General features: G+C 43.3%; 1 protein-coding gene across 4 annotated transcripts; it reads right to left on the bottom strand.

The window, feature by feature from the left end:
• Window positions 1-3,083: 3,083 nt before the first annotated feature.
• LOC306912376 (SUN domain-containing ossification factor) lies at window positions 3,084-26,470 on the bottom strand. 4 transcript variants are annotated; one of them, XM_079488550.1, is made up of 24 exons: window positions 26,100-26,470; window positions 21,866-21,971; window positions 20,976-21,110; window positions 18,944-19,230; window positions 18,540-18,647; window positions 18,006-18,144; window positions 15,916-16,033; window positions 15,029-15,156; window positions 14,619-14,686; window positions 14,165-14,272; window positions 13,411-13,516; window positions 12,984-13,004; window positions 12,079-12,134; window positions 10,802-10,884; window positions 9,909-9,974; window positions 9,719-9,781; window positions 9,184-9,280; window positions 7,164-8,558; window positions 6,653-6,740; window positions 6,193-6,297; window positions 4,704-4,870; window positions 4,098-4,189; window positions 3,922-3,986; window positions 3,084-3,808 (listed from the first exon to the last, which is right to left on the bottom strand). In XM_079488550.1, the coding sequence occupies exons 1-24, from the start codon at window positions 26,165-26,167 to the stop codon at window positions 3,335-3,337; spliced, it is 4,143 nt and encodes a 1,380-aa protein (XP_079344676.1). In that variant the 5' UTR covers window positions 26,168-26,470; the 3' UTR covers window positions 3,084-3,334. The 4 variants fall into 4 exon arrangements, with proteins under 4 accessions (XP_079344676.1, XP_079344677.1, XP_079344678.1 ...); XM_079488551.1 differs by having other exon boundaries at window positions 3,931-3,986; XM_079488553.1 differs by having other exon boundaries at window positions 3,669-3,808; window positions 3,899-3,986.
• Between the last annotated feature and the right edge of the window lie 245 nt (window positions 26,471-26,715).

The following is a 26,715-nucleotide window of genomic DNA, read 5'->3' as shown; positions in this document are numbered from 1 at the left end:
TGTGAGCTTGTAGATCGGCTATTTGAACTATTCTGGGTTTTTCTTAAATAGTAAAAAATGGCAAATAAGTTTAGGGATAAGGGTTAATCATTATCATTTTTGATGCATCATCATCATTTTTCGATCGCGGTCGAGATCATGGATTTCACAATGCCACGCCAGACTTCCCGGACCTTCATTACCATCCCCAGTTCCTGCTTACTGATGCATGTATCCTTAGCGATGACATCAGGGTACGACAGTTTTCTACCTCTGGTCTGCTTTGAGGCAGGACTCCAGAGAAGAAGGGAAGATATAACCTCATTGTCAGCTCTGTAGCAGTGGCCGGCAAACTGTGTTCTTCTGAATCGGACTAGTGAAGAAACACGGGGAAGGTTGCCGTATATTAGATCAGTCGGGTGGCTCTTCCAAGACAGATTTTGCGCTCTCATTAGAAGGCGGGTGTAAGTGCCATCCAACTGTTTCTCTAGTTTCTTAGAAAGTGTCCATGTCTCGTAGCCATAGAGTAGAATCGGCTCAACGGTCGTCCTAAATATTTTTACTTTTAACATCTTACTAAGCTGGGATGACCAGATCTTATGCATGTCATTGCAGGCTGACCAGGCCATACCCTTCCTAGTTTGAAAGTCCTTTTGGGAAGAAGATATATATGAACCCAAATACTTGTAGTCATCAACCTGTTTGAGTGTTTTTATAATGTGGTTATCGTTGGATTTGCATATATTTACATATTCAGTTTTCGTCTCGTTGAGATAAAGACCAACACAGGCCTATATAACAGCGCCCCTCACTTCACACGGGTGTGATTTTTAAATTAGTATTAATAAAATAAAATCTCAATATCCGGCAAAGGCTTATCAATATACTTTGGTAACATTACTCACCTGCATCTTCAATGTCAGCCATCACATTGGGGTGCCGGTGCTCCCTCTAAATAATGCCACAGATTCTGAAAAAGGGGTAAATAGTAAAACCTGCATGGTTAACCACACTTTATAGTCATTTTCTGTCATCATACAATGGTGTCGTCCAGCTAAAATAGCTGATCTAAAAGTGACTTGTAGATATGCTATTTCATAAATAATTGTGAAACATATTGAGATATAGGGACGTCACATCAGCTGAAAGTGATGGTGTGCAGACCCTTTTCATAGTTAGTGAATAGTTAGCCTCGGAGACGGAAACCATGTGGGGCCCAATAAGGGCCATTGGCCCTTCAAGACATTTTAGTTTCAGACTTTAATGAGAACGTATTGCTTATTTAAGTTATTTTACTGTCCAATGACATGAAATTACACAAAAGGGACGGACCCCACAAAAAGACCACCCCCAAAATCGGCACACGCAAACGTGCCCTTCTCTTGGGTTTGAGCCCCTGCCCCCCTCTGCACGGCCCTGCTTTTTAGCACTGTATTTCTATTAAAATGTACTCTTCTGTGCTTGTATTTTATTTGTATTTAATCAATCAATCAACTGTCTGAAAATACGTACATTAATCAAACACTGGTGACAGTGCTGTCAAAAAAAGGTCTGACAATCTATGAAAGCTACTGTATCTAGGAAAAGGTTTAATCTGCAACATAATTATACAATATGTAGTGGGGGTCCCTGCTTCATATTAGGCTATATCTCTCAGCTAAGGGGTCCTCCCTCCCTGGGCTGAAAAACGTTGAAAGACTGGCCTTATAGTGACCTAATTATACACTAGTTTAATTGCAAAACATGTCACCTTTCTGCATGCTTGCACAATTGCACCAGCTGAAGTCAATTAGAATTAGATTGTTTAATACACCAAACGTGCTTACATTTTCTTGATAGTTTGAACTGAAGTGCTCCTCTCTCCTTTTCGTGAATCGTGATACATTTTTGTAAACACCACAGGTGACAGGTCACGTGACGAGGCTCGAGGTCGCCAGTTTGATGACGTCTTCTTCTAATGTTCACCTCTGGTTCACCAAGGAATTTAAAGTGTTGCCAGATTTTGCGAGAGAAACAAGCAAATAAACTATACGGCAGCCAGGTCAAACGTTTCTGGCCTGGGGCCAAAGCCAAAGTCACTTATAAGCACTAATGGCAACACTATAGCCTACTATCATTTTGCAGGTAGATATTAACTTTAGTAGGCTCCTTTCTCATCATGCTTGAGTGTCTCAGGTTCGAGTCCCGATCCCAGCGACCTTTGCTGTGTGTACAGGGTTTGATGAGGGCCCAGGTAGGGCTAGGCCTTAATATCCGGGTCTGTTGAGAACTCTAGTTTTCGGCAGCTGCACTAATAACTTTGGGTCTAGAGTTTGAATGGACAGGTATCAGTCAGAAGGGAAACATCGAAGAGGAAGGATAGGTGGGGAAGGATCAACATATGTAATGTCAGAACAGGTCAGCTCCATATATGGAGATCTAAGGGTTTGAGGTCAGATAGTTGCTGGCCGGTTCCAGGTGATGATCCAGTCTTCTCCATATATGGCTATCCAGGGTTTGATGAGGTCAGTGTTGTGATCTTCATATATGGAGATGGCCATATATGGCACTGTGAACTAGATCTATTATTTTTTTTCATTGTTTGGACTCCCTTCTTGCCACTTACCTGAGTTTGTTACATGCCATAAATAAATATAGCACTGTCCATCTGTGGGCTCTGAAGCAAGTACACAACATAATTCTAGTATCATTTTACAGTGTGCAAATACTTTTTTGCATTTTATGCATTATTTCAAAACAGGAGACAGGAAACCATGGACGAAGAGAATAGACGTGAGAAAAGATGGTGGTCGAATTCAAATCCAGGACCTTATGCTTGAGCATAATGATCTGTGCACTCACTAGCTGAACCATCAAGCACCCCAATGGTTTTAGCCTTACAGTATCTCAACCCATGTTGTCAAGTTTAGACACTCAAGTGATTTTTAGCATAACATGGCATGTTATTCTCTTTATGAAATTTCACAGAATGAGACACGTTCGCTCATGAGACAAAAGGTAGAATTATCTCAACCCATGATGTCAAGTTTAGACACTCAAGTGATTTCTAGCATAAAATGGCATGTCATTCTCTTTATGAAATTTCACAGAATGAGACATGTTTGTTTGCCATGAGACAAAGGAAGACTTTAATGGTAGGATTGGAAAAACTTGATTCATTTTTAACTTGAAGTGTCACAAATATAAAAGCCTGAAGAGAAGATTTCAACAAAAGAACATGGATTGAATGAAATGAAAGCCAACAGTGATGGGATTGTCTTGCATCAATGCTTCAAGCTGTCCTGTGCATACAGGAAATAACATCCACCCTCTTTTTAGGAGAGTTTTACAGTCGGTGAGGGAGAGCAGTGTTTTATCAGGCAGGACCTGAGAGGGCAGCATTCACCCCAAATGTTCCAGAGCTCAGCTCATTGCTCCTGCTCACGAGGTCCTGCATGGTGCTGGGGACGGGCATGTAATCGATCTTGTCCCTCCGCTGGGCCTGAAGCAAGTTCACAACCGAGGGGCCGGGCTTTGGACGCCTGCGTCTCAATGCCCGCTTCTCCGCCTTGGTCCTGGGCAGCGGGAGGCCATCACAGAGCCGCGTGCAAGCTGTGGCGATCGTGGTGATGCCGCAGAAGGAGGTGTCGTCCGAGTGTGATGAGGAGCCGCCCTCGGAGCTACCCTCCGAGGGTGAGTCTTTAAAGGCTGGGTGAAGTAACCGATGTGCCGGGTTTGCTGCGTGTGGCAGGCCATTACAGACAGTGAAACCGTTGGCCAGCTCTGGAGTAGGCAAGGAGGCTTTCAGGGTCTCCACTCCCTCTCTGGATTTTACCTTAGCACGTCGCTTCTGTAAAGGAAGGAAAGAATGTGAAAGTTCTTAATGTTTATTAAACATTCAAGTTAGATATCTCTAAGTCGGTGCTTCTCCCAAACGCACCACATTCACATTTTTGTAGGTACCGTCCAAACCTTTCTGTTCGCTGGAGAAAACCTCTGTGTCTCCACTGTGGGCAGAGATTCTGGACCTGGGCAACAAGAAACAAAAGACACAGATATTAGTTATATTTTTCATGCATTAGAAAATAGAAATACATACAAATATTGCACTGACACCATGGCACAAAGAAGTGACTTGCCTTCAGTGGTAGGGATCTGCATTGAATCAGAATGCAGCAACGGATAAGACGCTCGCCTCTTCAACCATGTATCGTCACACGAGGCAAACTGCCTGTTGGGGAAATTTTAATTAATGTTAGAGGACGAGAAGAGTCGTATCACATCTGTTAAAACATGTTTGAAGGCTTTTGCGAGATTCCTCTGAGATTTAACTACGATGGTAATCTTGTCGAATGTCCCTATTGACGCAGTATACGTGCTATAAAACTCCCAACAGCTACCCATCGCTCATTTCAAACAGGCTCTTCTCCTTTACAGCTCTGCCTTTGTCATGGTAATCATATCACAGATGTGTCTGTCCCCCTTTTAATTAACTCCACTATTAAGCAGAGCCCAACCGATGCCAGAGTTTTGGCGATTACCGTCGATGCTTTGACCGATATATTTAAGAGATGCAAATACTGCAAAATCAATTCTAATCTATTTGAAACACTTTATATTGATTAGAAGTTTTAGAAAACAGACACTTCAAAAACAGTCAATCTACAAGCTCACAGTCCCAACGCGTGCAAGGTTGTAGATCAGCAATTTGTGGCGCATGACATCTAAGCATAGATCAGTCTTACCTCTCACAGTTGCTGTAGCTCCTGGGTTCTTCTGGGGGCTCCGGCTCTGCCAGCAGAGCGGGTGGTTCAATGTCTGCAGCGGTGCCACAGCGATTGGCACACAGGATCAGCCCCAGGAACAGACACAGTGTGAGAGATGCCAGCAGATAACTCTGTCTGTCAGACACCTGCGAGACAAGCAATCAATTTTAGCGATCAACTAAATAATAATGAGATCAAAATTACAGCGTCACTTCCAAATTAGTCTCTCGAGACAGACTGTCGACTCACGTCAATAAAAAAAGAGGGCACTGTTTTTCCTTTGTTTTGCCAATCGGTTCCCAGATTGCTTCCAAATTAAAATGGATAGATTATGTAGGTAGCTGGGTTTAATGACACCAGTGTGTGGTAGCTTTTTTGTCTAAAACATGCTCTTCACAAGTGAGACCAGTACATTCATTCACCAAGTATTTATCACACAATATAAAAGTGCATTTCGGGCAGGGAGAGGGACCCCATCATATATTTCTTAATAAACCTGTGTCCCTCCCAGGCATAGAGCTCACAACATGTTGCAGGGACCCCATCATATATTTCTTAACACGAGGCCTGCCGGGAACATAGGAATTTTAAAACGTAGAATCTTGTGGCCTGCCACAAACGGAAAAGCCGTTTTAACAGCGATGTATTAATTAATGCATGTTTTAATACGATCGTATCGAAATCTACCGTCAGTTAGCTTTGTTATGCTTCTGACACAATGGGCGCGGCCATTTTGAAAATAGGCGCGCATCCACTTACATTGCCGGCTCTGGTTTCAGACGGCTTTATCTCACAGAAGCGACATTGCAGAGGACGCTTTGTCCCAGACAAGCGTTTTCAACGGCCTGTAGCAGGCGCTGTGATACTCGCGGTCAGCTTTTTCCACCGCCGAGCGAGACAACAACAACCGGTCATGATACCACACACAGCAGCTTTTCACAGGAACAATGCGATTACGGATATTTGGATCTTCAAAGTAAGTGTTACGCGCGATAAAACCTTGGCAATACGCAATCGAGGGATTAATGAATGGCGGCAGGCAGACGGTTAATAAACCTGTGTCCCTCCCAGGCATAGAGCTTAATAAACCTGTGTCCCTCCCAGGCATAGAGCTTAATAAACCTGTGTCCCTCCCAGGCATAGAGCTTAATAAACCTGTGTCCCTCCCAGGCATAGAGCTCACAATATGTTGCAGGGACCCCATCATATATTTCTTAATAAACCTGTGTCCCTCCCAGGCATAGAGCTCACAATATGTTGCAGGGACCCCATCATATATTTCTTAATAAACCTGTGTCCCTCCCAGGCATAGAGCTCACAATATGTTGCAGCAACTGTACTTGCCCAAAACAGGGACACCAGTGTTTATGTGGTTCAAATGGCCTGTTAATTTTGTCTCCTGGCCTGAACACATCCTGGATATAGGCATTACTGTATAATATATTATATACAGATATACTGTACATACATCATTCTGTAGCTGGCTGACCCTGACAGACAGGTTGAGAACTAGTTGTGTGATGTTCTCCAACTGGCCCTGCAAGAACTGGATGGACTCCGTCTGTCGCAGGTCCTGGGGGAAGGGGGATGGCAGGTAAATCAGTTAGTAAATCATCATCAGTCATCTGGACTGATCACACGCAAGTGGAAAAAATGTAAACGAACGTACAGCAATGATAGATGGTGGAACATTTACAACTCTAACGTTAAGCTACAGTAATTGTAGCCTGGTTTTGGTGGAAATCCATCAGTGTCTCGCAAACAGTCGCTGGGTTCCATGTGGGACGCCGATTACGTCTCTGTGGCCATTTTTCATGATGCTTGTTGTAAACAACTGGTTCTCAGGTACTTATGGGGAAATGATCTAGTATTTAAATACAATCAACTTCATCTTTTTAAATTAACATTTGTTTGCCTCCGGCGCTCACCTGCTCCTCTGCCATCCTGGCCGTGTGTTGCAGTTTAATGATGGTTTTGTTGAAAGCTTTCTGCATCTCCTCCATCTGCTTTCGATACCTTGAATTACACGTCAGAAAAATGGTTATTTTTGCACCAATGCAGTTTCATTACAGTTGACTAATGGCACCACATCATCTGTCACTTACTAATTATGTTCACAATCAATCAATTAATGGCTAATGAGGTATGTACCTTAAAGTAAAGTGTTACCAAAAATGTAGTTCCCAATATCTTTGTAAAATAATAAAGACTTCTGCCCAAATTGTTTCTGCTCCTTGCAGGTCTTAAACGTTGAACAAACAGCATGACTGATATTAATATTTCCATATTCAGGCCTAATAATGCAATTTCTTGGTCAGTAATATACAGCACCTGAGTGAGTGAGTGAGTGAGTGAGTGAGTGAGTGTGTGTGTGTGTGTGTGTGTGTGTGTGTGTGTGTGTGTGTGTGTGTGTGTGTGTGTGTGTGTGTGTGTCCTCACCTCTGGCTGAGCTGTTCCAGGTAGCGACCGCTGAGTGACATGTTCATCTCAAGAGCCTTGATCCTATTGTTGAGTCTCATGAACACGGACTCCTTCTGGCTGGAGCCGTGCACCTGGTTGCCGTTCCCTTGCTCCGTCATGTTGTGGAGCTCGGCGTAGAACTCAGAGTGAGTGGGGGAGAAGGAAGAGGAGGGAGGAGAGGTAGAGGAAGGGCGAGGCAGATGACCGTTGGTCGAGGTGAAGATCATGTCCTCCATGAGATCATCGACCACTTTGGATTCTGTTGCGGTGGCAGACAGGCCTTCGGAGGGGTCAAGCTCTGAGGCGGTGGGTGGAGCTGGGAGAGGTTCCTCAGGGGCAGGGCTACCGTTCTCAGGTGTGGCTGGAGGGACAGGCTGCTGTTCTGAAGCGGTGCTGGGCTGGGGAGTGTGAGCTGGTACTACGGACTCTGTTTCCTGGGAGGGGGGATCTTGTCCGGATTGCCCGAAATCCATCTTAGGCTTGTCGTCTGTCGGGGGCACAGAGACGTGTTCCACTGTGGCGCTGCCACTGGTTCTGTCAGTGATGGGGACTGAGACACTAGGAGAGACTGCAGTCCCTCCCTGGCTCTCCGCAGCCTGCTCATCCTGGCTCCTATCAGGTCTCAGTTCCTTGGGCAGGTCTTTGGATGAATGCTGGGGTAGCTCGGCGGCAGGAGTGGACTTGGCAGTGGGGGACTCTGTGGCGCTGGGTTTGGGGAGGCTTGATGTTTGACTGGGCTCCAACACGGGAGGCTCAGACACAGACCCTGTCTGAGGCTCGGTAACGTTTCCTGGAATAAGTGGCACCTCTGAGGGACTGGCCGCGGTCTCAGCCGACCCAGGGTCCAGCTCCTTGTCCTGGGGTTGGTTTATTTCAGTGTGCGGCGGTTGTGTTACCTGGCTGGCGGGAGGCGAGAAGGGTAGATTCAATGCAGGGAGGTAGGGTTGATGAGTAATTGTTGCATTGCTCTCCTGGATTTGCGGTTTCCTTTGCTTGGACAGCCGGGTGGAACACTGCTGCATGAGATACTCGTGGAGAGAAGACGAACATGAGCAGAAAGTAGAAGAGGGCTGGGAGGAGAAGGAAAGTGGTCCACAGCAGTCCGAACTTTCATGCCGTCGCTTCTCCTTGGCCTCCCTCTCCTCCTTCGACTCTTCATCCTCATCCTCTTCCTCACCCAGAAGGGTGATGGTAGAGCTGATCGACTCATCCTCGTCTGCTGGCAAAGGGGTGATAATGCTGTCCTCCACTGGAGGGAGCTCTAGCTCAGTGGACTCAGTGATAGGTAACTCTGGAGTAGGGAGGTCCGGCGGGGGGGCTTCAGTTGCAGGGAAATCAGAGTCTACAAGGATCTCCGCCTCTTCTGCATCAGGCCTAGAGAGGTCAAATGAAGCACAGCACATTGAAGACTCGAAGAAAGTAGTACAGTACATTTAACAAAACCTCAAAGCTAAGTAAGTAGGTCGGAGAGGCTTGTTGTCGTTATCAGTCGAGAAACGTGAGAGTCTATCCCTGTTACAATGTGCAAGAGCCTTTGGAGATGGATTGTAAGGTGTGGAGTGCCACACCTAGTTCTTACAACATGATTTGCCGCACCCAAGCCGTGCTACTCAGACGCTGGCAGTGCCCAGGGTCAAACCCATGAACTTGTGGTCCAAAGGCCAGAGCTCTACCAACTGACCTACCCGGACACTAAAAGCTGCCGTTAGCAAAAAATACCTCTGGTGGCAAAGCAACCTCACCCATAATGTGCTACTGTGTTCATTCAGTCTCTAGACTAGAACTGGAAGCAACAGAGCTTCCACCTGAGATTTTACTTTACCCTGAATATGCAGTGAAATTAAGTGATGCTTATATAATGAGATCATTCATACGTTCATTAAAATATATCTATTACATTTAAGAATTCCATAGTATTGTTCAGTCTGTCTAGAGAACTCTAGAGTGTCTAGACTTGTAATGTTTCTGGCGATGTCTTCCAGAGACACATGTTACTCACATGGGGGCGATGGTTCTGGCGGCTCCAGCAGCCTCCGTGTTGGCATCAGTTTGCAGCGGTGGCTCAGTCATGTTCACTTCCTGAAATGATGCATTCCCTTCAGAAAGCCGGGAAGAGAAAGAAACATCAATTGTTACTGTAAAAGGTTAAAAATGGTACAAATCTGTCTTCATACTGTATGTTCAATCCAGATGATTTGTGACTGAATGACACGTGTGGTAATGGGTGTTACTGTTGAGACCCTTACAGGGTCTGTAACTCTGAGTGTACAAATGGAACCAAATGGAACCGTAATGAAATGTAATGGTTTGACAACCAGTGCTAAATCAAGTGGAATCCACACCACAGTTATAATGACAGTGGTGAACAATATCATTGGGATCACTTTCAGAGCAATTTCAGGAACGATAAACACGCTGTCACCCAATCAAAATACATCTGAATTTAGAGGGAACCAAATTCTATAATACGTTTACAGACAATCCCTTATGGTTAAGATTGTTCATAGTTGTCATTCTTGGTGTGTCAGACATACCTTGCATTTCCGAACTGCCCCCGAGAACATTGACGGCTGTGTTCACCATGTTCAAAATGGCATCTGTGAGGACAAGAGAAACTTGGGTTACGCTTTACTAACTCCCAGCTATGGGATCATAAATACGTATTCTATATTTGAATGACCAATATTATCCATCCACATTTAGACGATAGTACAAGGAACTTACCTTTGGCTGATCCAATCAGATTCTTGGAAGACTTGATCTCACCCAGTACATAGCCAGGAGGGTAATCTGTAAGGACAATAATAATAATTTTGTCCCCTTTGGCTGTTTTGCACATACAGTACATGAAATTTGTCCTCTGCAATTACCTGCCCTAACTAATAGGGGCAGTGGTTTCTATAAAATTTCTATCAAATTGCAATAATAATAATAGCTATTATTATTGCAATTTGTACAGTGCCCAGGGTGCAGTTAGGTGTTAAGTGCTTGTTCAGGGACAAGTGCGAAACAAGGGTTGAATCAGCAACATTGCAATTCCCAGAGAAATGTAGAGCCTGGTCATTACCGCTGAATGCAAGTCTTCCGTGTTACTGTATTAAGCATTAGGGCAATGCCTCCATGCTACACTGCACAAGTCCCAATTTCTTCCCTGCCTCTCAAAAATAGCCTGGCCTCTTCCTCTCGCAGCTCGACTATGGTGATACTGTCTATTGCCTGTTCCTCAACACTGGATAAACTTGATCCACTTTTTCATCCTGCACTGAGGTTTATTACCAATTCCACTTCAGGACTCATCACTGTACTCTGTACTTCTTACTATACATTGGTATACTCTCATTCACAAAGCGGCCACTCTCTGTAATCTCCCATTTGTTCTAAATTTGAACTAGTCTCAGATCAAATAAGATTCTGTGTTTCTCCTTGTTTTACAGATGATATATGTCTGTCATTCATTGTTATTAACATATTGTCCTGTATTTGTTGTTACTGGCAGAGATGTGTAACATGTATTTGCCTCTTCTCTTGGCCAGTTCACACTCGTAAGAGACTGCTTTACTGCTTAAACAAAAGGTTACATAAATAAATAAACAATGGGAAAGCTATAGTGTTCTCACCAAGGTCATCATCCGGATCCTCTGCTCTCTCCGAGGGGTCTGCTATCTCCTCATATTCCTCCACCATGCTGGTCCCAAACACCCTGGTTAACAGCACATTATGGGGATCCGTCTTTAAGTAAGGCTTGGGTAGCAGTGCAACATGTACTGTACACTAAAACTGACAGTGTAATTCAATTTCTGTTAAATCTCCACTGGCCACCAGAGGGCAGATTTGAGTGGCATCAAAAGGTTTGTGATGCAAGTATGGAAGTCAATGAATGGGCAGTGGCCCACCCCACCCCGCTATCTTGGGTCCCGCCTGCTGAACATGAGGAGTTCTTCACCCACATATCAACCTAACCATCTTGACAAACCAGTCATTGTTAACAATGACACTCCACTGCAGAATCCCGGTGTAGAATATATAATCCCTAGTAATCCCATACATAATCCCTAGTATTCAAAAACATTTGGTAGGCTTTCATGGAAATAACATACAGTTTCCGCCTTGATTATAACAGCAGTGTACATTATGAGCTAGGATTCTTTAGCATGTTGGGGTACATTGTGTACTAGGATTCTTTAGCATGTTGGGGTACATTGTGTGCTAGGATTCTTTAGCATGTTGGGGTACATTGTGTACTAGGATTCTTTAGCATGTTGGGGTACATTGTGTACTAGGATTCTTTAGCATGTTGGGGTACATTGTGTGCTAGGATTCTTTAGCATGTTGGGGTACATTATGAGCTAGGATTCTTTAGCATGTTGGGGTACATTGTGTGCTAGGATTCTTTAGAACAGCATGTTGGGGTACATTGTGTACTAAGATTCTTTAGGACAGCATGCTGGGGTACAACATGTGCTAGTTTGCCGTTTGTTTAAATGTGATCCATCTGCAATAAAAATACAACAGTACTCTATGTTCTATGTAGGCTAAGGGGGAGTGGCTGGACTGCACATTAGAAAATATGCTGCAGGCGGGCTGTTGTTGCCCCCTGCCCCCATAAGCAGACGTGCCAAGTCCAGCAACAGTACAGTAAGGTCTCCTACAGCGCGCAGTGCACTGCTACAGTATAGGGGAGCGGCTGAGGGTAAGATAATGTCACCAGCAGCAATTGCGCACTATTGCATAACATTTGACATCCTTTTCTGAAAGTTGTGTGAAACTTGAGCAGGGATTCAGGGAGACACTGCACTATAAAGTTCCTGGTGGGAAGGTGCTGCACCTTGTGCTGACTTGTCATAAACTCACAGACACAATTCAAAGTGTTGCCACTGTTGCCAAGTAGGCTTACCTTATGAGACTGAGGGGACAGAAATGCTCAGAGCCGAAATGAGATAACAGCTCCACCTGAAAGACATTTGTTTTATTCGCACACTGTACTGAAGACATGCTACTTTTTTTCTTTCATGTTCCACACCACTCAGCATATGTAGCATTAATCACATTACTGTATGTGCAAAGTGCAAAGCTATAGTTTGGCGAGTAGAAAAAAGCAACACTGTGTCTCAGTTAGTACTGTAGATGAAAGAGGGCAGTAGCAGTGAGCAACCACATACAGTACAACCTGTGATTCATATACAACTGGAATTGGAAGTACATACTGCTTTTATTTTACAGGTGCAGCGGTTAATCAAAACGTATCTATCTATTTAATCAATTATTTAAAAAAAAAAAAGAAAATCTGATCGATTTTTAAAAATAGCAAAAACAAAATGCTGATCTAGAAGTTCACAACACGTCACAATGCAATTATGCAACATGTTGTGAGCTTGCGTTGTAGATTGCCATTTTTGCATTATACCGTTGTACAACTAAGTATAAAATATGGCTCAAGTGGTTAATCAGACTAAATAATCATTTTAGTCAATTAAGAATTAATTGACTTAATTAATTCGTTTACATTTACAATTTTTTTACATTTTTTTTTACGCTTCGTGATTATTTCATTAATCGAAAAAAATAAGCAATAGAATAATCGTTAAGAAAATAATCGATAGCTGCAGCCCTAATTTTATTTAATTTACAGCGATAAAGCTATATGGTCTATCAGTGTTTCTATTTCATGGAGGAATAAGGGATGGATTTATTTTAAAACAATTTAATCTGTTAACTGCACTCGGTTGCACAGCTCATTTCCCTCCACCTCCTCTACTGAACTCACTCATCCACAAACCTCTACGAGAAAAGAGGGCTAACCTTTATGTACTTGGTGAACATCTGATGCAAAGGGAAACAAGAGAGAAGAGAGAGGGAGAGAGAGATAATAAATTTAAGGGATATAAACATGCATTTGTTCAACAGGACCTCGAAATGTATGCTGGTTTAGATTCAAGATGCTATGGAAACAAAGCAAGAGATCTGCCAACCTCTCCCATACTGTAGCTGCAGTGTTCTGTACATTCTGTCCTAACTTTGTACTTCTGAGTGTGAGCACACTGGTTTATTGCCCATGTGGACCATAGCATAGAATCAGTCAGCATACACAAAGCAGCCCTGCTAAGAGACCTCTACTTTCCCAATCCATTTATTACAGTGATTTGTTGTACTCTACTCAAGTACAGAATAAAGGTTAAAAAAAAGACAGGATTTTGTAAGGGCACCCGATGGATTTCTGTGCACACACCTTGATATATTTGGCGTACAGATGTTCGTCCAAAGGGAAGGTCTGCACTGTGCGTTCGTCCCTGCCGTGAAAGGTCCCCAGCTTTAGCCACTTGTTGGTTGGATATCTGAGTTAATATGACAGAGCATGCATGGATTAAAGCAACATAACATGTCACGGCTGGAAATGTTTGTATGACCAAGTCCTAATGTGCGATTTGTGAAACTTTATGAAAGGAGCCCCCCACACTAGCACTGATTCCTAAACACACTATGTAAAATGATTATGTTTTAGTAACATAGTGTTCCTGCTGTTCCACTAGGTGAAGAAACCACAGACTGAGGCTTTAACGTTTGCTTTTATATGAAATATCCGAGACTATTAAGATTTCATGGAAGATGTTTCTGAACATATTGCTAGTTTTACCACTTCAAAAGCTCTAATCTTAAATAAATAACCAGAAATAGCTCATCTACAAGGTCTCAATGTGTTGCAGACATATTGAGAGCTTGCAGATTGGCTATTTTCACTGCACAGCATGCTTCCATATACTGTAAGACATGCTGGCTTCTATGGAATCCAAATGCCCCTGTGCGCTCATCTGAGCAATCAGCTGAGTGAAGCCGTAAAAGCAGTTAACTTTCCCCCAGGGACTTTAAAATACTCCCCTACCCTTCCCGTAAAGGTTCAACAAACATGCCCGTGTCGTGTGATGCTATGTGTTTTTCGATGTACAGTAACAGCAATGTTGTTAAACAGTAGCAGCAGCGCTGACCTGTCACTGATGGACACCAGGAAGTCTTTGGGGGTTGAAGAGAACAGTTCAAAGTTAGCGATGTCCAACTGCTTCAACTGGATGGGCTCACAGAGCTCAATGATGAACCTGAGTGAGAAAAATAAGGTTTAACTGAAAATGAAAAGTAGTTTCACAGCTGTTCACCTTGCCCATGTCTCCTGACGATTACCCAAGGTTAACAACAACCAGAACATTTTACAAATCATCTACACTTACAGGCACAATACAATTACACACGCCATTACAATACATACCATTATGTTATAAATACAAGTATTTATAACAACAATCTACCACCAGAAATCACCATCATCAATAGCTGTTAATAATAACTGTAATTGTAATATTAAGCAAAAATAATCACAATGATCATTTCAGCCATAATTATGTAGCACTACAGTATGTAAAAATGTATATACAGTACATTACATACCATATCTTATTGCTGCAAGGGTTTAGCATGTACATGTCCATGTTTTCCATTAGTATGGCTGAGGTGCTCTGTGTAAAAACAAATCACTCATAATTATTAAAATGTAACATTAAGCATTTCCCTAACGAAAGCGCTTTACATGCAAAATACCAATACAATCTGATAAAACTCCACAACAGAGGGAGAATTATGGGAATATGTCTGTGCTACAAATAATGTAAAAAGAAAAACGATTTATGCCATCTATAATACATAAATAGCTCAATAAAAAAATAAAAAAGGCAATTCCCACAGCGTTCTATTCAGATAATCAACTAAGAGAAAAGTTTCTAAAAATGGATTTTCAACCGTTTCTTAAACGATGTGGTTCATATTGTCACTGTGAAGCGTACAGTAGGTATGAGGTGTACCTTTGCCTCTGGGTTGGAGCCCAGGATCTTGGCACCACACTCCACTGATGCGTAGTTGTTCTGCAAGTTCTTCTGAACTTTCTTCACAGGAACAGAAGCCCCATTGGAAGAGGTATGAGTAGCCTGAGCTATGGAGACACAGAAGAAATTCTCTAAATCTCTTTTATACAGATTCATTCGGAATATTCACTTAAACTTCAAGTTGCTTTCAGCCAACTACAGCAAAGGCAACAGTGGACAAAATCTAATTGTCAGACGCCATAGTGGCTGATGGATTACAAAAGCCACTTTGGCTCTATTCTAAAAGCCAAAAAGGCATTATAAAACCAAACAAGATCCTTGAGTGATGGTTGGTTAAATGTTCAAGTGGCTGCTTGTATAGACAAAATATACCAGCCACAGTCAAAATGGACCAGCATTAGGTTGTGCAAAGTGTTATTTTCACACCCTGATGAGCAGCGGAATTGACAGCAGCACAGATGAAAAACCACCCGGTGAAAATGCAACAGAAAGATGATGCGTTCAAGCTCACACAATCATTTAAGAACACTGGTGTAGGGGTGCAACAGTTAATCAAATGAATCGATTGACAATAATTTATTAAAATTTAAAAAATGGTGAAGGCGTTGTGAGCTTGTAGATTGGCTACATTCACTATTTTTGCACGACAAAACATCACATAGTGACAAAGATTTCAAAGATTTCAATTTGTCGATATACACAATCCTTGAAAAATATTTTTAAAACGAATTATTAGATTACAGGTGATCAAAAAAAGCAATCGATAGAATGTTTGCTAAGATGATCAACAATTGCAGTCCTAATGTTTGATTTGATACTCTGGAGCTTCACATAAAAATAAAAATAAAGCTGGTGCATATCCTTACTCTTCTCATTCTCCACCTCCATTACTTTTCTCTTCCACTCATCAAACGTGGGGTTGTCCTCCGGGTCCTTGCTACCAGTGCTGGAATCTGTTTCTGCAGCCACTGCAGGACTCAAACCCTGTCAACAATTAAGAAATAATTGGAAACTGCACTCCTCGCAGTCACAGAAGCACTACATGCTGCTTCCCACTCTGCAGTCCTGATTCTCCTAGACCTAGCGGCGGCATTTGACACAGTGAACCACCAGCTGCTCCTAGGCACCCTAGCTGATCTAGGCATCGGCGCGACGGCGCTGAAGTGGTTCTCCTCCTACCTCTCTGACCGGACTTACCAGGTTTCTTGGAAAGGTTTGCTATCATCCCACCGCACCCTCCAAACTGGGGTCCCACAGGGATCTGTACTTGGTCCCCTCCTCTTCTCACTGTACACTAAATCCCTTGGCACCATCATCTCTGCTCACAATATATCCTATCACTGCTATGCCGATGACACACAACTGTTTCTATCCTTCCCCCCCTCTGCCACCCAGGTAGAAGAGCGCATCACTGCATGCCTGGCTGACATCTCACAGTGGATGTCTTCCAACCACCTCAAGCTGAACCCAGACAAGACTGAGCTTCTGTTGTTCCCAGCTAAGTCCTGCCCTATGCGGGAGCTAACTATCTCCGTAGACAACGCCCTGGTAAAGTCTGTCCCGACAGCCAGGAACCTTGGAGTTGTCCTGGACAGTCAGCTCTCGTTCAAAACACACATCACAGCTGTCACTCGATCCTGTAGGTTTACACTCTACAACATACGACGAATTAGACCGTTCCTCACCCAGTCAGCCCAGCTCCTAATCCAGACAACAGTCTTGTTAAAACTTGACTATTGTAACTCCCTCCTTACTGGCCTACCGGCATGTGCACTTAAGCCCCTCCAACTGATCCAAAATGCCACAGCCCGCTTGGTCTTCAACCAGCCAAAATTCTCACACGTCTCCCCCCTTCTCCGCTCCCTCCATTGGCTCCCGGTCGCTGCCCGCACAGAATACAAAACTCTGATGCTGGCATTCAAAGCAACCAAAGGCATGGCTCCCCCATATCTCACAAGTATGATCGTACCCTACAAACCCTCCCACGCACTCAGATCAGCCAACACAGGGAAGCTGGAGGTACCTTCACTAAAAACGCCGGGACAACGCTCCACACGTCCCAAACTCTTCTCCCTTCTGGCTCCAAAATGCACTTCCCATCACAGTCAGAACTGCAGCCTCACTCCCAATCTTCCGCCGTAGTCTGAAAACCCACCTCTTCAGACTCCACCATGGCCCGTAGCACTTGCCCTAGCCTAGCCCCTTAGATAGCACATTATGTAGACTTATAGTATTTTAAACAGACTTATAGCTTGTTACGTAGACAGCTCTAGAATTGCACTTTATGTAGTCATAGCACTTTATAGTACACATGTATAATATATTATATAGTATAGTATGTATAGTTTACATAGATACTCCACTGTTACGTTCTTAGTTTACGCATGATTCATGATAACTACTTTTTATATATGTGATATGCTTTTGTTATTGCTTAATGTAAGTCGCTCTGGATTAAGAGCGTCTGCTAAATGCCTAAATTGTAAATTGTATGTCATGCATGTATGTACACTGTACAGTATGTCATGTATATAAACGTAAATGTAGAACATCTGTAGGTGTATACATTAGGATTTAGCATTTAAAAAACAACAACCATTAAAGGCATAAATTAAATCTGCAATCCGGAATTCTAATGAATAAAACTGTAAATTTAACCAATCTGTATAGCAACTGTATAACTAGCACATCGGCAGTGGTTGGAGGCGTCTCCCTAGTTCATAGTACTCTTCCATTGACAAATGTAGAGCCTGGTGTCATGTACAAGTACTGTAACCTCGCCCCACCAGGCTTTCCACACTAGGTTGTCATTCCGAACTGATCAGTTTACACATCAGCCACTGGCACCGGTGGTGAATGTCATCTATATTTGTCGATTTACACAGATGGCAGTGAGTGAGGCAAGTATCGGCTGATACTGTACAGCTGATGAAATCGGCGCATTCCTGCTGCATACCTTTTCCTTCAGCATGTGTGATGTGTTGCCCCCCAGGCTATCTGTGCTGTGAGCTGGCGGAGGACTCATTGCTGGGTCTGTGTGGGTCTTGGTACCCGCTATGTGAGCGTTGGAAGTGTTCTCCAAGACCACCGGAGGACTACAAAGGCAGAAGATAATTAACAGAAAGATTCCACCTTGTTACATAGAGCTATAGATAGATATCTACAGTATATCACCGCCCAGATCTGTACAGTATAACAGGTGTGGATGGTATGGGTACACAGTAGGGCCAGACCAATACATCGGTTGTTATTTGATTACAACATCAGCAATTATGCTGTCGTTTTTTAAAAAAAACACAAAAGTTGTCCCTGCTACTAATCTAAACAGATTCTGAGCTGCGCTAACAAACATTTTTAAAAGTTTTTGCCGATAGGTTCCCAGATTGAGCACCGATGAGCCCTTCTGCCCTTCTACCTTCCACTGGCTGAAGTGTGCTGTATTTATTTATATTTATGTCATCCAGTAGGGCATGTCACCAACTGTACCCACCTTGCATCATCATAAGGGTTGGCCTCGCCTGTTTCACAGTCAGTCGTGGCCAAATGTTCGTCGCTGGGCTCAGGCGGAGGCATGTCAGATTCAACATTGTCTGAACCACTGGAAAGAGAAAGCAGACCATGTGTTTTGGTTCAACAACAAACCAATAAAGAAGTTGACCGATTCAACATAGAACATTATAGTATGTTTTTCTCCATTGTTAATTGATCGTCCGCGCTGCAAGCTTGTACATCTGCTATTTATTTTGTATCTTTAAAGTGTTCTTGAAAAAAGGAATCTTGAATCATTTTTAATTATGTAATAGTTTGAGAACTACTTATTTAGCAGACATTTTGTAGAATCGGCCTGAGGTCTCAATGGGTTTTCATCAAGGGTTCTCTGTGATGGCAGCTTACCTGCTGAGGGTTTGGTCCTGTGAAGCAGAGATGCTGGAGGCCTCTGCAGAGTCAGACGTAGCGTCGTCAAGGGTAACGGCCGTAGCGCCAGAAGATGCAGGGGATGCGGGGGATGCAGGGGAGGGCTCCGAAGAGACGGCTGGCTGCTGGTCCTGAGTAATGGTGGGAGGAGGAGTGTCTGGAAGTTGTGTGTCTGGCTCTGGCTCACCTGCTGCTGCTGCTGCATCATCTGTCTCTGTCTCCGTCTCCAGCTTCACCTCTGCTGCTGGCTCCTCTGCTCTCATAGCCTGATAGGTAATCAAATACATTTCTTAGTGATAAAAATAGCATGGAAGTTTCAATTTCCTCCATATATCTTTATCTTATTAACCCATTTTGGGCGGGAGGTTCCGGGAACCCCTTTTGGTGTTTTAAACATTATGTTATAATTTAGCTATTGAAAAATAGCAGATCTACAAGCTCATAGCGCACCACCGAGTGGCGCGCTACGAGCTTGTAGGTCTGCTATTTTTGAAAAATCGTGAAAATATGTATTTCAGAAAACTGGAGGATTTAGAAGATTTTTTTTAAATTTTGAGGTCAGGCCTAAATGGGTTAAAGTAGTAGTTCACTCAAAAAACTACTTATTTTCTATCAATTACACACCCCATGAAGCCATGAATTGATGGAGATTTTGTGTCGTTTGTTACTGAGCAAATAATTTGATGACCGGCGGAGTCTTCGATAGGAGACTATTGACTCATAGTAATCGGTCATAGTAATTATTGGCTCAGGAATGCGACAAAGAAAACTATTAAAAAAAATCAATAATAATTGTATTAACTTCAATATTAATATTCATAAGTGATTAGTTCGATTAACTGTTGCATTCCCAAACACATTGCACTGTCTGGTGAAATATGGACGTCAAAATGTAGTTGGCCTCTTTGCTGGAGGAGTGAACAGCTAACACCCTCCTAATGCTCCACCTGTTGTTCCGGGAACAACAGATGAAGTGAACCATTGGCCAGCCAGTTGGACCATGTCCAGGTCTAAATCCATCCCCACCGTAGCCTCACTGTAAGCTGTTTAAAAACAAAACGCCCGATAGCCGAATCGTTAGGGTCAGGGCGCTGTGGTCTGGGTGATGGCTGATTTAAGCACTCACACGTGGCCTGAGTCCAAACTAATTGGACTCTGAGCTGGGTGTGACTGCACACCCTAATAGATATACACAGTATAAATTAAACAGTCATCCCCACACACTCAGGGATAGACTGGGATCAACTTGTTTTCCAATTTTACGACCTAGAGATGATCCAATTTAGAGTGAATGGCGGATATGGATTTAGCCTGTGCTCCCAAAATTAAGTCCCTTGGAAACCAGGGGCATCATTGTACTGAAATCGCATGAATCTGCCAAGTATTTTCTTGATAGATTTCGTTTGGTATGTCCACATTTTATTTTAATTCATAGCGACTGGCAGGACTAGGCTACTAGATTCAGCATTCATGTGTGGGGAACAATAACAGGCAGATACAGATATTAGTAGGGGAATTCGTAGCATAGAATGGATCACACTACTAATCAGTTCAGAAAGAAAACCAGGCCTCTTGTTACGGCAGCATGTCTATCAACTCTGGCTTGTAACAGCTTGCCAGTCAGTGTGTATCTGTATAATATTAAAATATGTTTGAACGATCAAACTGTGTGTCTATCTGGTTGTCTAGGAAACAGATGTTTCTGGCGGCAACAACTTGCTACAGGCGTATATACCATTGATAAGTGTACTTGATGTACATACAATCTTAGTTCACTGTGCATTCCATTATGCTCCCTCTAATTCTGCACTTTCCTCATTATACATTCCATGTTGCTGCTATAAGAAGGTATTAAAGAGGATTAGCTAATCGTTATATCATATCATCATATCTGGACTGTAAACCTATCGCTGTGTCACAACACACTGCATGCTTTCGTGAGAACAACAACACAATCTTGGCTCAGGATTGACGCCGTTTCATCGGTGTTGGAATCCAATCACCGCCGTACCTCGGGACCTTGTTCCACGTCCTCGTCCTCCTCCGCCAAAGCCTGGGTGTCCAGGTCCTCGTCTGGCCGCTGTCCAGCTGTCATGAGTTCATCCTCGGACAGAGAGTGGACATGTGACACCCAGCTCTCCTCAGCCTGCGGAAAGTTAGTTGCAGAAATGTAACTCTGCCACATGCCAAAGCTGCTTACCCATCTGCATTCAAATACTATAGAGCACCGAAGTCTGACGTCAATATTGGTAGAGGGCGCAAATCCACGGGTTCATGTACTTTTTATTTGCATTGTAATCCCCATAGTGTGATTTTAGATCGCCTCATATAATAACTGTGTTTGAAAAATAAACATGTTATAAACAGGCTTATACCTGATTTTCTGCCTGGATCTTTAAGAGATTTGGGTGAAACGTTCTACATACAAACTATGGACCATTATTTGAAATCCCAGTTGAAGAGAAGTTTGTACGTGAAAACATGAATTTTGCTGTTAACGACAAAACAACTGATTGTGTCTGGATAGTTCAGTAGGTGGAGCTCCCGCCTTTAGAAGACAAGGTCATGGGTTCAAATCCGGGTACCAACAAATCAGCGTATGAGTCCCCCCCCCCCGCCAAAAATCAAAGCCGACCCTGTCACAATTACATGGTCTTCTTTTTTTCAAGTTCAGTCTTCCACATTTCTATGGCTTATTGTGCATATTGTTCTTATTGCTTATTTCCTTCCGTCTTGGTCCCCTTATCGCTGCTTGCAGCTAAAACATTTGTATTACATTTGCCGTGACACCAGAGCTCCCATGGTAGTAGTTGAACATACCATTAAATACCTAATGAAGTATGTTTACGTGAATGGGGTCGAGCATTTACGGAGCCTTGCGTTTGTGGTTTGTGGTCTTACCGTCGGAGTGTTTTCACTCTGCTCTTCCTCCGACACGATGTCCTGTGCAGGCAGGGACGTGGATTCCTGCAGCTGCTCTGTGCAGCCGACATAACAGCTGGGATGCCTACGGGACAGAGAGAAAAATGCAGAGTCACGAGTAGGAATGTTCCGTAGACTTACTTTGAGCAATTAGAGGTCATCTGGTAATTCTGCACAATATTGACAGAAAATTGGCACACAAACACATATTTGGAATAAGTTATTTTATAGTCCTTGAGAGGAAAACGGTCATAAATGAAACGTAGACACCTGCTGTCTTGTACAGGCTCACGGCATGAAGTTATGGGAAAGGTGGCCATGGCACTAAACAAGGTCAGTTTCTCTTATCTGTGTCTGCAAAGTCAGGTAAAGAGGACAAAAGCAGAAGTCACGCATCTCCCAACTTTGACTGGGAGAAAGCCAAAACCTTTCTTGATTAAATTAAGCTCCTTTAAAAGAAGGTGACACAAGACATTGTTTTATTTATCATCTGTTCATGTCACGTTCATGACTCATGTCATCGGTGCTGGTCTTTTATGGGAAATGTTTTTGGACAAAATATGTCAAATAATCCTCCTAGCAGTGTAACATGCTGCTATGTGTGTTGTGACATAATGTCAGGAAAGCAATCGGTGTCACTGCAACTGAGGTCACTCCTGGCAGAGAAGCAACAATAATCACTAGCAGTGACGTGGCAGTGATGATGAAACCTACTGTGTACAGCTATAGCCTCATCACTGCCGACTGTTACATCCAAAGGCATGGCACCTGCCACCCCCATACTTTCAAGACATGATCAAGCCTAGGAATACTGTCCCAACCATCCCTAAAATACCCTGGCCAACGCTCCACGGGACTGCAGACTGACAATTTTCCTCCACAGTCTGAAGACTCACCACAGCACTTCTCTTTCCTTCTATCCCTTCCTGGCTGTCACCTTTGTTCGATAGTTGCTAGTTTACTATGCTTGTTCTCATGTGTTTTGTACAGTATATATTATATTTTCTTTGACCACAAATTCGTTTCTAGTTTGAGGCACTACAACATTGTTCTCTATGCGACTATTTTTCTTTGCTGACTAGAGTTCATGCTTACTCTGCTTATTGTCTCTACCAGGCCGAAGGCATGGGGAGAGACTAGAGTATGTTTTGCACTGGGTCCGTGTCCGTCCGTCTGTGTACAGCTAATCTCCGGCACCGTTGGCGTCGCGTTGGTGTCGATGCCAAACTTTGCACACACTCCCCCTAGATGCCAACAATGAACCTCTGCCCCAAATTTTTCACAGACGTTCCTACTAGGCTGAGGAATATATCCCACCATTTTCACATTGGCCTGTTATAGCGCCACGGCCGCCACCAACAGGTGGATTTTTGCAAAACACATTTTTGGAACAAAATGCCTCAAATCATCCAATTGGCACCCTTTTCACATTGGCTTATTATAGCACCACCAGGAGGCCACAACCTGACCTGTGCCCCGAGGGGCACTTTGTCTAGTTTCAATCTCATACTTGTAACTTGCTCTGGATAAGATGTCATCTTATTAATTAACATTAATAAAGGTCCTTGTGCATAAAAAAGGACAAATATACAAATAAGTCAAAGTAACATTGTGTGCATTGTTTTTGTTTGTTTTTTAAATGAAATAAAGTTCAACTGGCATTGTGGCATATGTTTTTTAAATTATATAAAGTTCAACTGGCATTGTGGCATATAGTCAAAGTGTGAAACTGAACAACTTAGTGGTACAGAACTGCTAGACTTGTGGCCCAGAGAATGATACGTGCCAAATTGTGTTCCTTTTAAGATACAAAAGCAAAAATGTTAGCATGTTCACTTTGTCTGGCTTTAGTTGTGCTTGTAGAGGTGTGAGAAATATACTCAAGTGCACTAAACACTCTCTTGGAAACCATTTGAATTGCAGTCGTGAGTCATGATGACTCAGGACAACTAATATCGTCCCATTCCTACTACTGTACAAAGATTCAACACGCTCACGTTCCAACTGGAGGATAAAGGTCAGCGAGTGTATAGAGCTCCAGTTTTAAAGATCACACTCCAGCACTTGGCCTTGTCAACACTCGGGCCATTCACAAGAACCTCTTTTAGGATTTCCGTTTAAGCCGTCTGCTTGGCCACTGATGTGGCTGGCGCATGTCCGTCTCGCAAAGCTGGCCAAGTCATATAAACAGTGAAACAAACAGCACTCAAGTTTGTCTCCTAATTAAAAGCCAGCAGCTGTAATGTACAAAGTAGTGGTAATAAGGCATGGCTTGGCTTGCATAAAAAATGGAGCAGGTCAAGAAAATGTTATGCTGTTAGTTAATGGAGGCCGAATTGATACTGGTTAAAATGAAGATGACCGACATTGCACTGAAGTCACAGATGACTGACATCACACACTGGCCAAATGATCAGAGATCCACAGCAGACCATTATTAGAGCCCAATCCATCTTGCTTCCTCATGAGTACCAATTAGCTAGAGACCGCTGATAAAACGGGACCCAGAAGTAGGACAGGTTGTTAATAGAACACAGTGACACAGACACACACAGGCACATTTGGCTGCCTGATATAGAGAATATCGCCCTGAAATATGGATGAGATGTGACTGACTGAGCAAAACATTCATTGGAAGCATTGTTTCCATCCCTACGGGAGTTGTTGCCTTATTCCCTCAACCAAGCAGCACTAAGTAACTACCAGCTCGAGCTCCCTGCTGAATGTGTGGGGCGGGCCTGGCAGCTGTGCCATAGCTCCACCTCCTGTGCAGGGGCTTGGCACTGAAAGTCAACAGGAGAGTGGATGTCTTGATGCTCCTATACAACTGTACATAAGAGATAAACATGCATCATATCAGAGCAGAGCAAAGATCGAGTGTATCTGTACACATCACATGATCTTTTAGACACACCTTATATAATTAGGCATGCACGATTATAAACACAAGAGCAGGTATGACTATCCAGATCTGATATATGATATCTAACCACATTTCTGCCTGGACATATTCAGACTGAGACTACATACATTCAAAGCATGCTGACTAGTAGGGCTACTGCTGACTTGATTACGTGAGTCATAAATGTAACATAGGTCGGCTCCAACATCACGTACAAAGATCTCAAACTAACACTCTTGCATAAGATGTGTAGGGTCAGGTCGACAGTGTGCTCAGTATCATCAAGCATACTGGTTCAAAACCCATCATCATCCTCCATCATAATCTCTCTCTCTCTCTCTAGAGTCTATAGTGACCTGCTGTGGCATCATCAGATTTACGGTGCTGATATGAGAGCATAGTGTACCACAGCAAACAGCTCTCTCTCATCAAGCTTTACATAAAGGGCCATTGCTAATGCCATCAAGAGCTTACAGTCCAGTTATGTTGGCTCTCTCAGTCTTTCAGAAACCTGTTGGACCAGATGGAACGGATCGAGCTCCAATCATGATTCCAACCCCAGATCATCTGACTGAGTTTCTGCATCAGACAAGATGACATGTCATGACATGGTCTATGATTGACAGGTGACCACCACCTACCACCATTATGAACAGTGATGTTGTGATTGTGAAATACAAACCGATGCTATTGAACAAAAAAGCAAATCCAAATGTAACATTATGTATATATCACTTTAAAAAAGTGGAATTCTGAAATGTAAAAACTACGAAAAACTGCTATATAACTGATACAATGACTGGTACAATAAATTCATTGAGAATTTGAATTGTTAACTACTGCATACAAGTACCTTCGAATCGATTCATGTTATGGTTTTATAATCATATTTGGGGATTTTAATTAAACGGCTCTCATGGAGGCGCCCGTGTAAACTACTTTTTGTGAGAGATAAATGATAGCCTACAAGTGTTGCACCACCACCGTCCTAGCATCACATCACACAAGTCAGCCCATCAGGTGCCACATCAAGCCTCGTGTATACTTCGTAGTACGACGGTGTCGATGGCCAAAAAAGAACAGATCTACAAGCGAACAACGCGGCGCATTGCGACGCGTTGTTAGCTTGTAGATCTGTTTTGTCTGACAAGCAATACAACGTTAGCTCTGGCTAACATAGCCTAGCTAATGTTAGCTGCACTTGTGTGTATGTGTGTTGTTGTGAGCCAGACGGTTACCGCAATAAACGTAATTCCCTAATAGATTATGGAATAATATAAAATTAATAAATAAGTGAATTCATAAACTTACCGAGAGACTAAAACCAGTACACACAGCCACACTAAAACAAGTCGCCACCACAACGCTGCTGGCATCATCCTCCCGTTGGGACAGACATCCTCGAACTGAACACCGTGTTTACATGACAAGAACACACATAATCCTTCCTCTAATTCCTGTTTGTGGTTGGATTTTCTATTCGGTAGTGAACGACGAGGCAGGCCAGGTAAACGTTAAATGTCCCGTTATCCGTTATACTGTTGTACTGCAGTATCTTAATAAATAAGTCGTCCGCTGGGCAGTATATTTAAGTCTGTTTTAAGTCTAGCACTGTCACTTCACTTGGTTTCATTTCATATGAGCCGTGCTCTCCTGTCAAACCGCTCGAGCTGCCGAACAACTGTCTGCATAGATATCTGTCTGTGCCCTGCTGTCCAATCACAACGCGCCGTCGGTGTCCCCGTCCAATCACAGCGCAGCAGAGCTGTTGCGCAGTTAACGCTGAGCCGGACCGGGGGCCGATTCGACTTTGCGGTTTGCAGATCCGGTCTGGAACAGATACGGAAACGCTTCGGTGTGGGCCATACTCTATGGTGTGGGCGCGTGCATTACGCGTGTGTACATTACCGGATACAGTAGGCGGGAC

Source organism: Electrona antarctica, assembly GCF_951216825.1.
Source record: "Electrona antarctica genome assembly, chromosome: 19".
Classification (NCBI taxonomy): Eukaryota; Metazoa; Chordata; class Actinopteri; order Myctophiformes; family Myctophidae; genus Electrona; species Electrona antarctica.
Note: the sequence above shows the minus strand (reverse complement) of the source record. Positions and strands in the feature narration are given on the sequence as shown.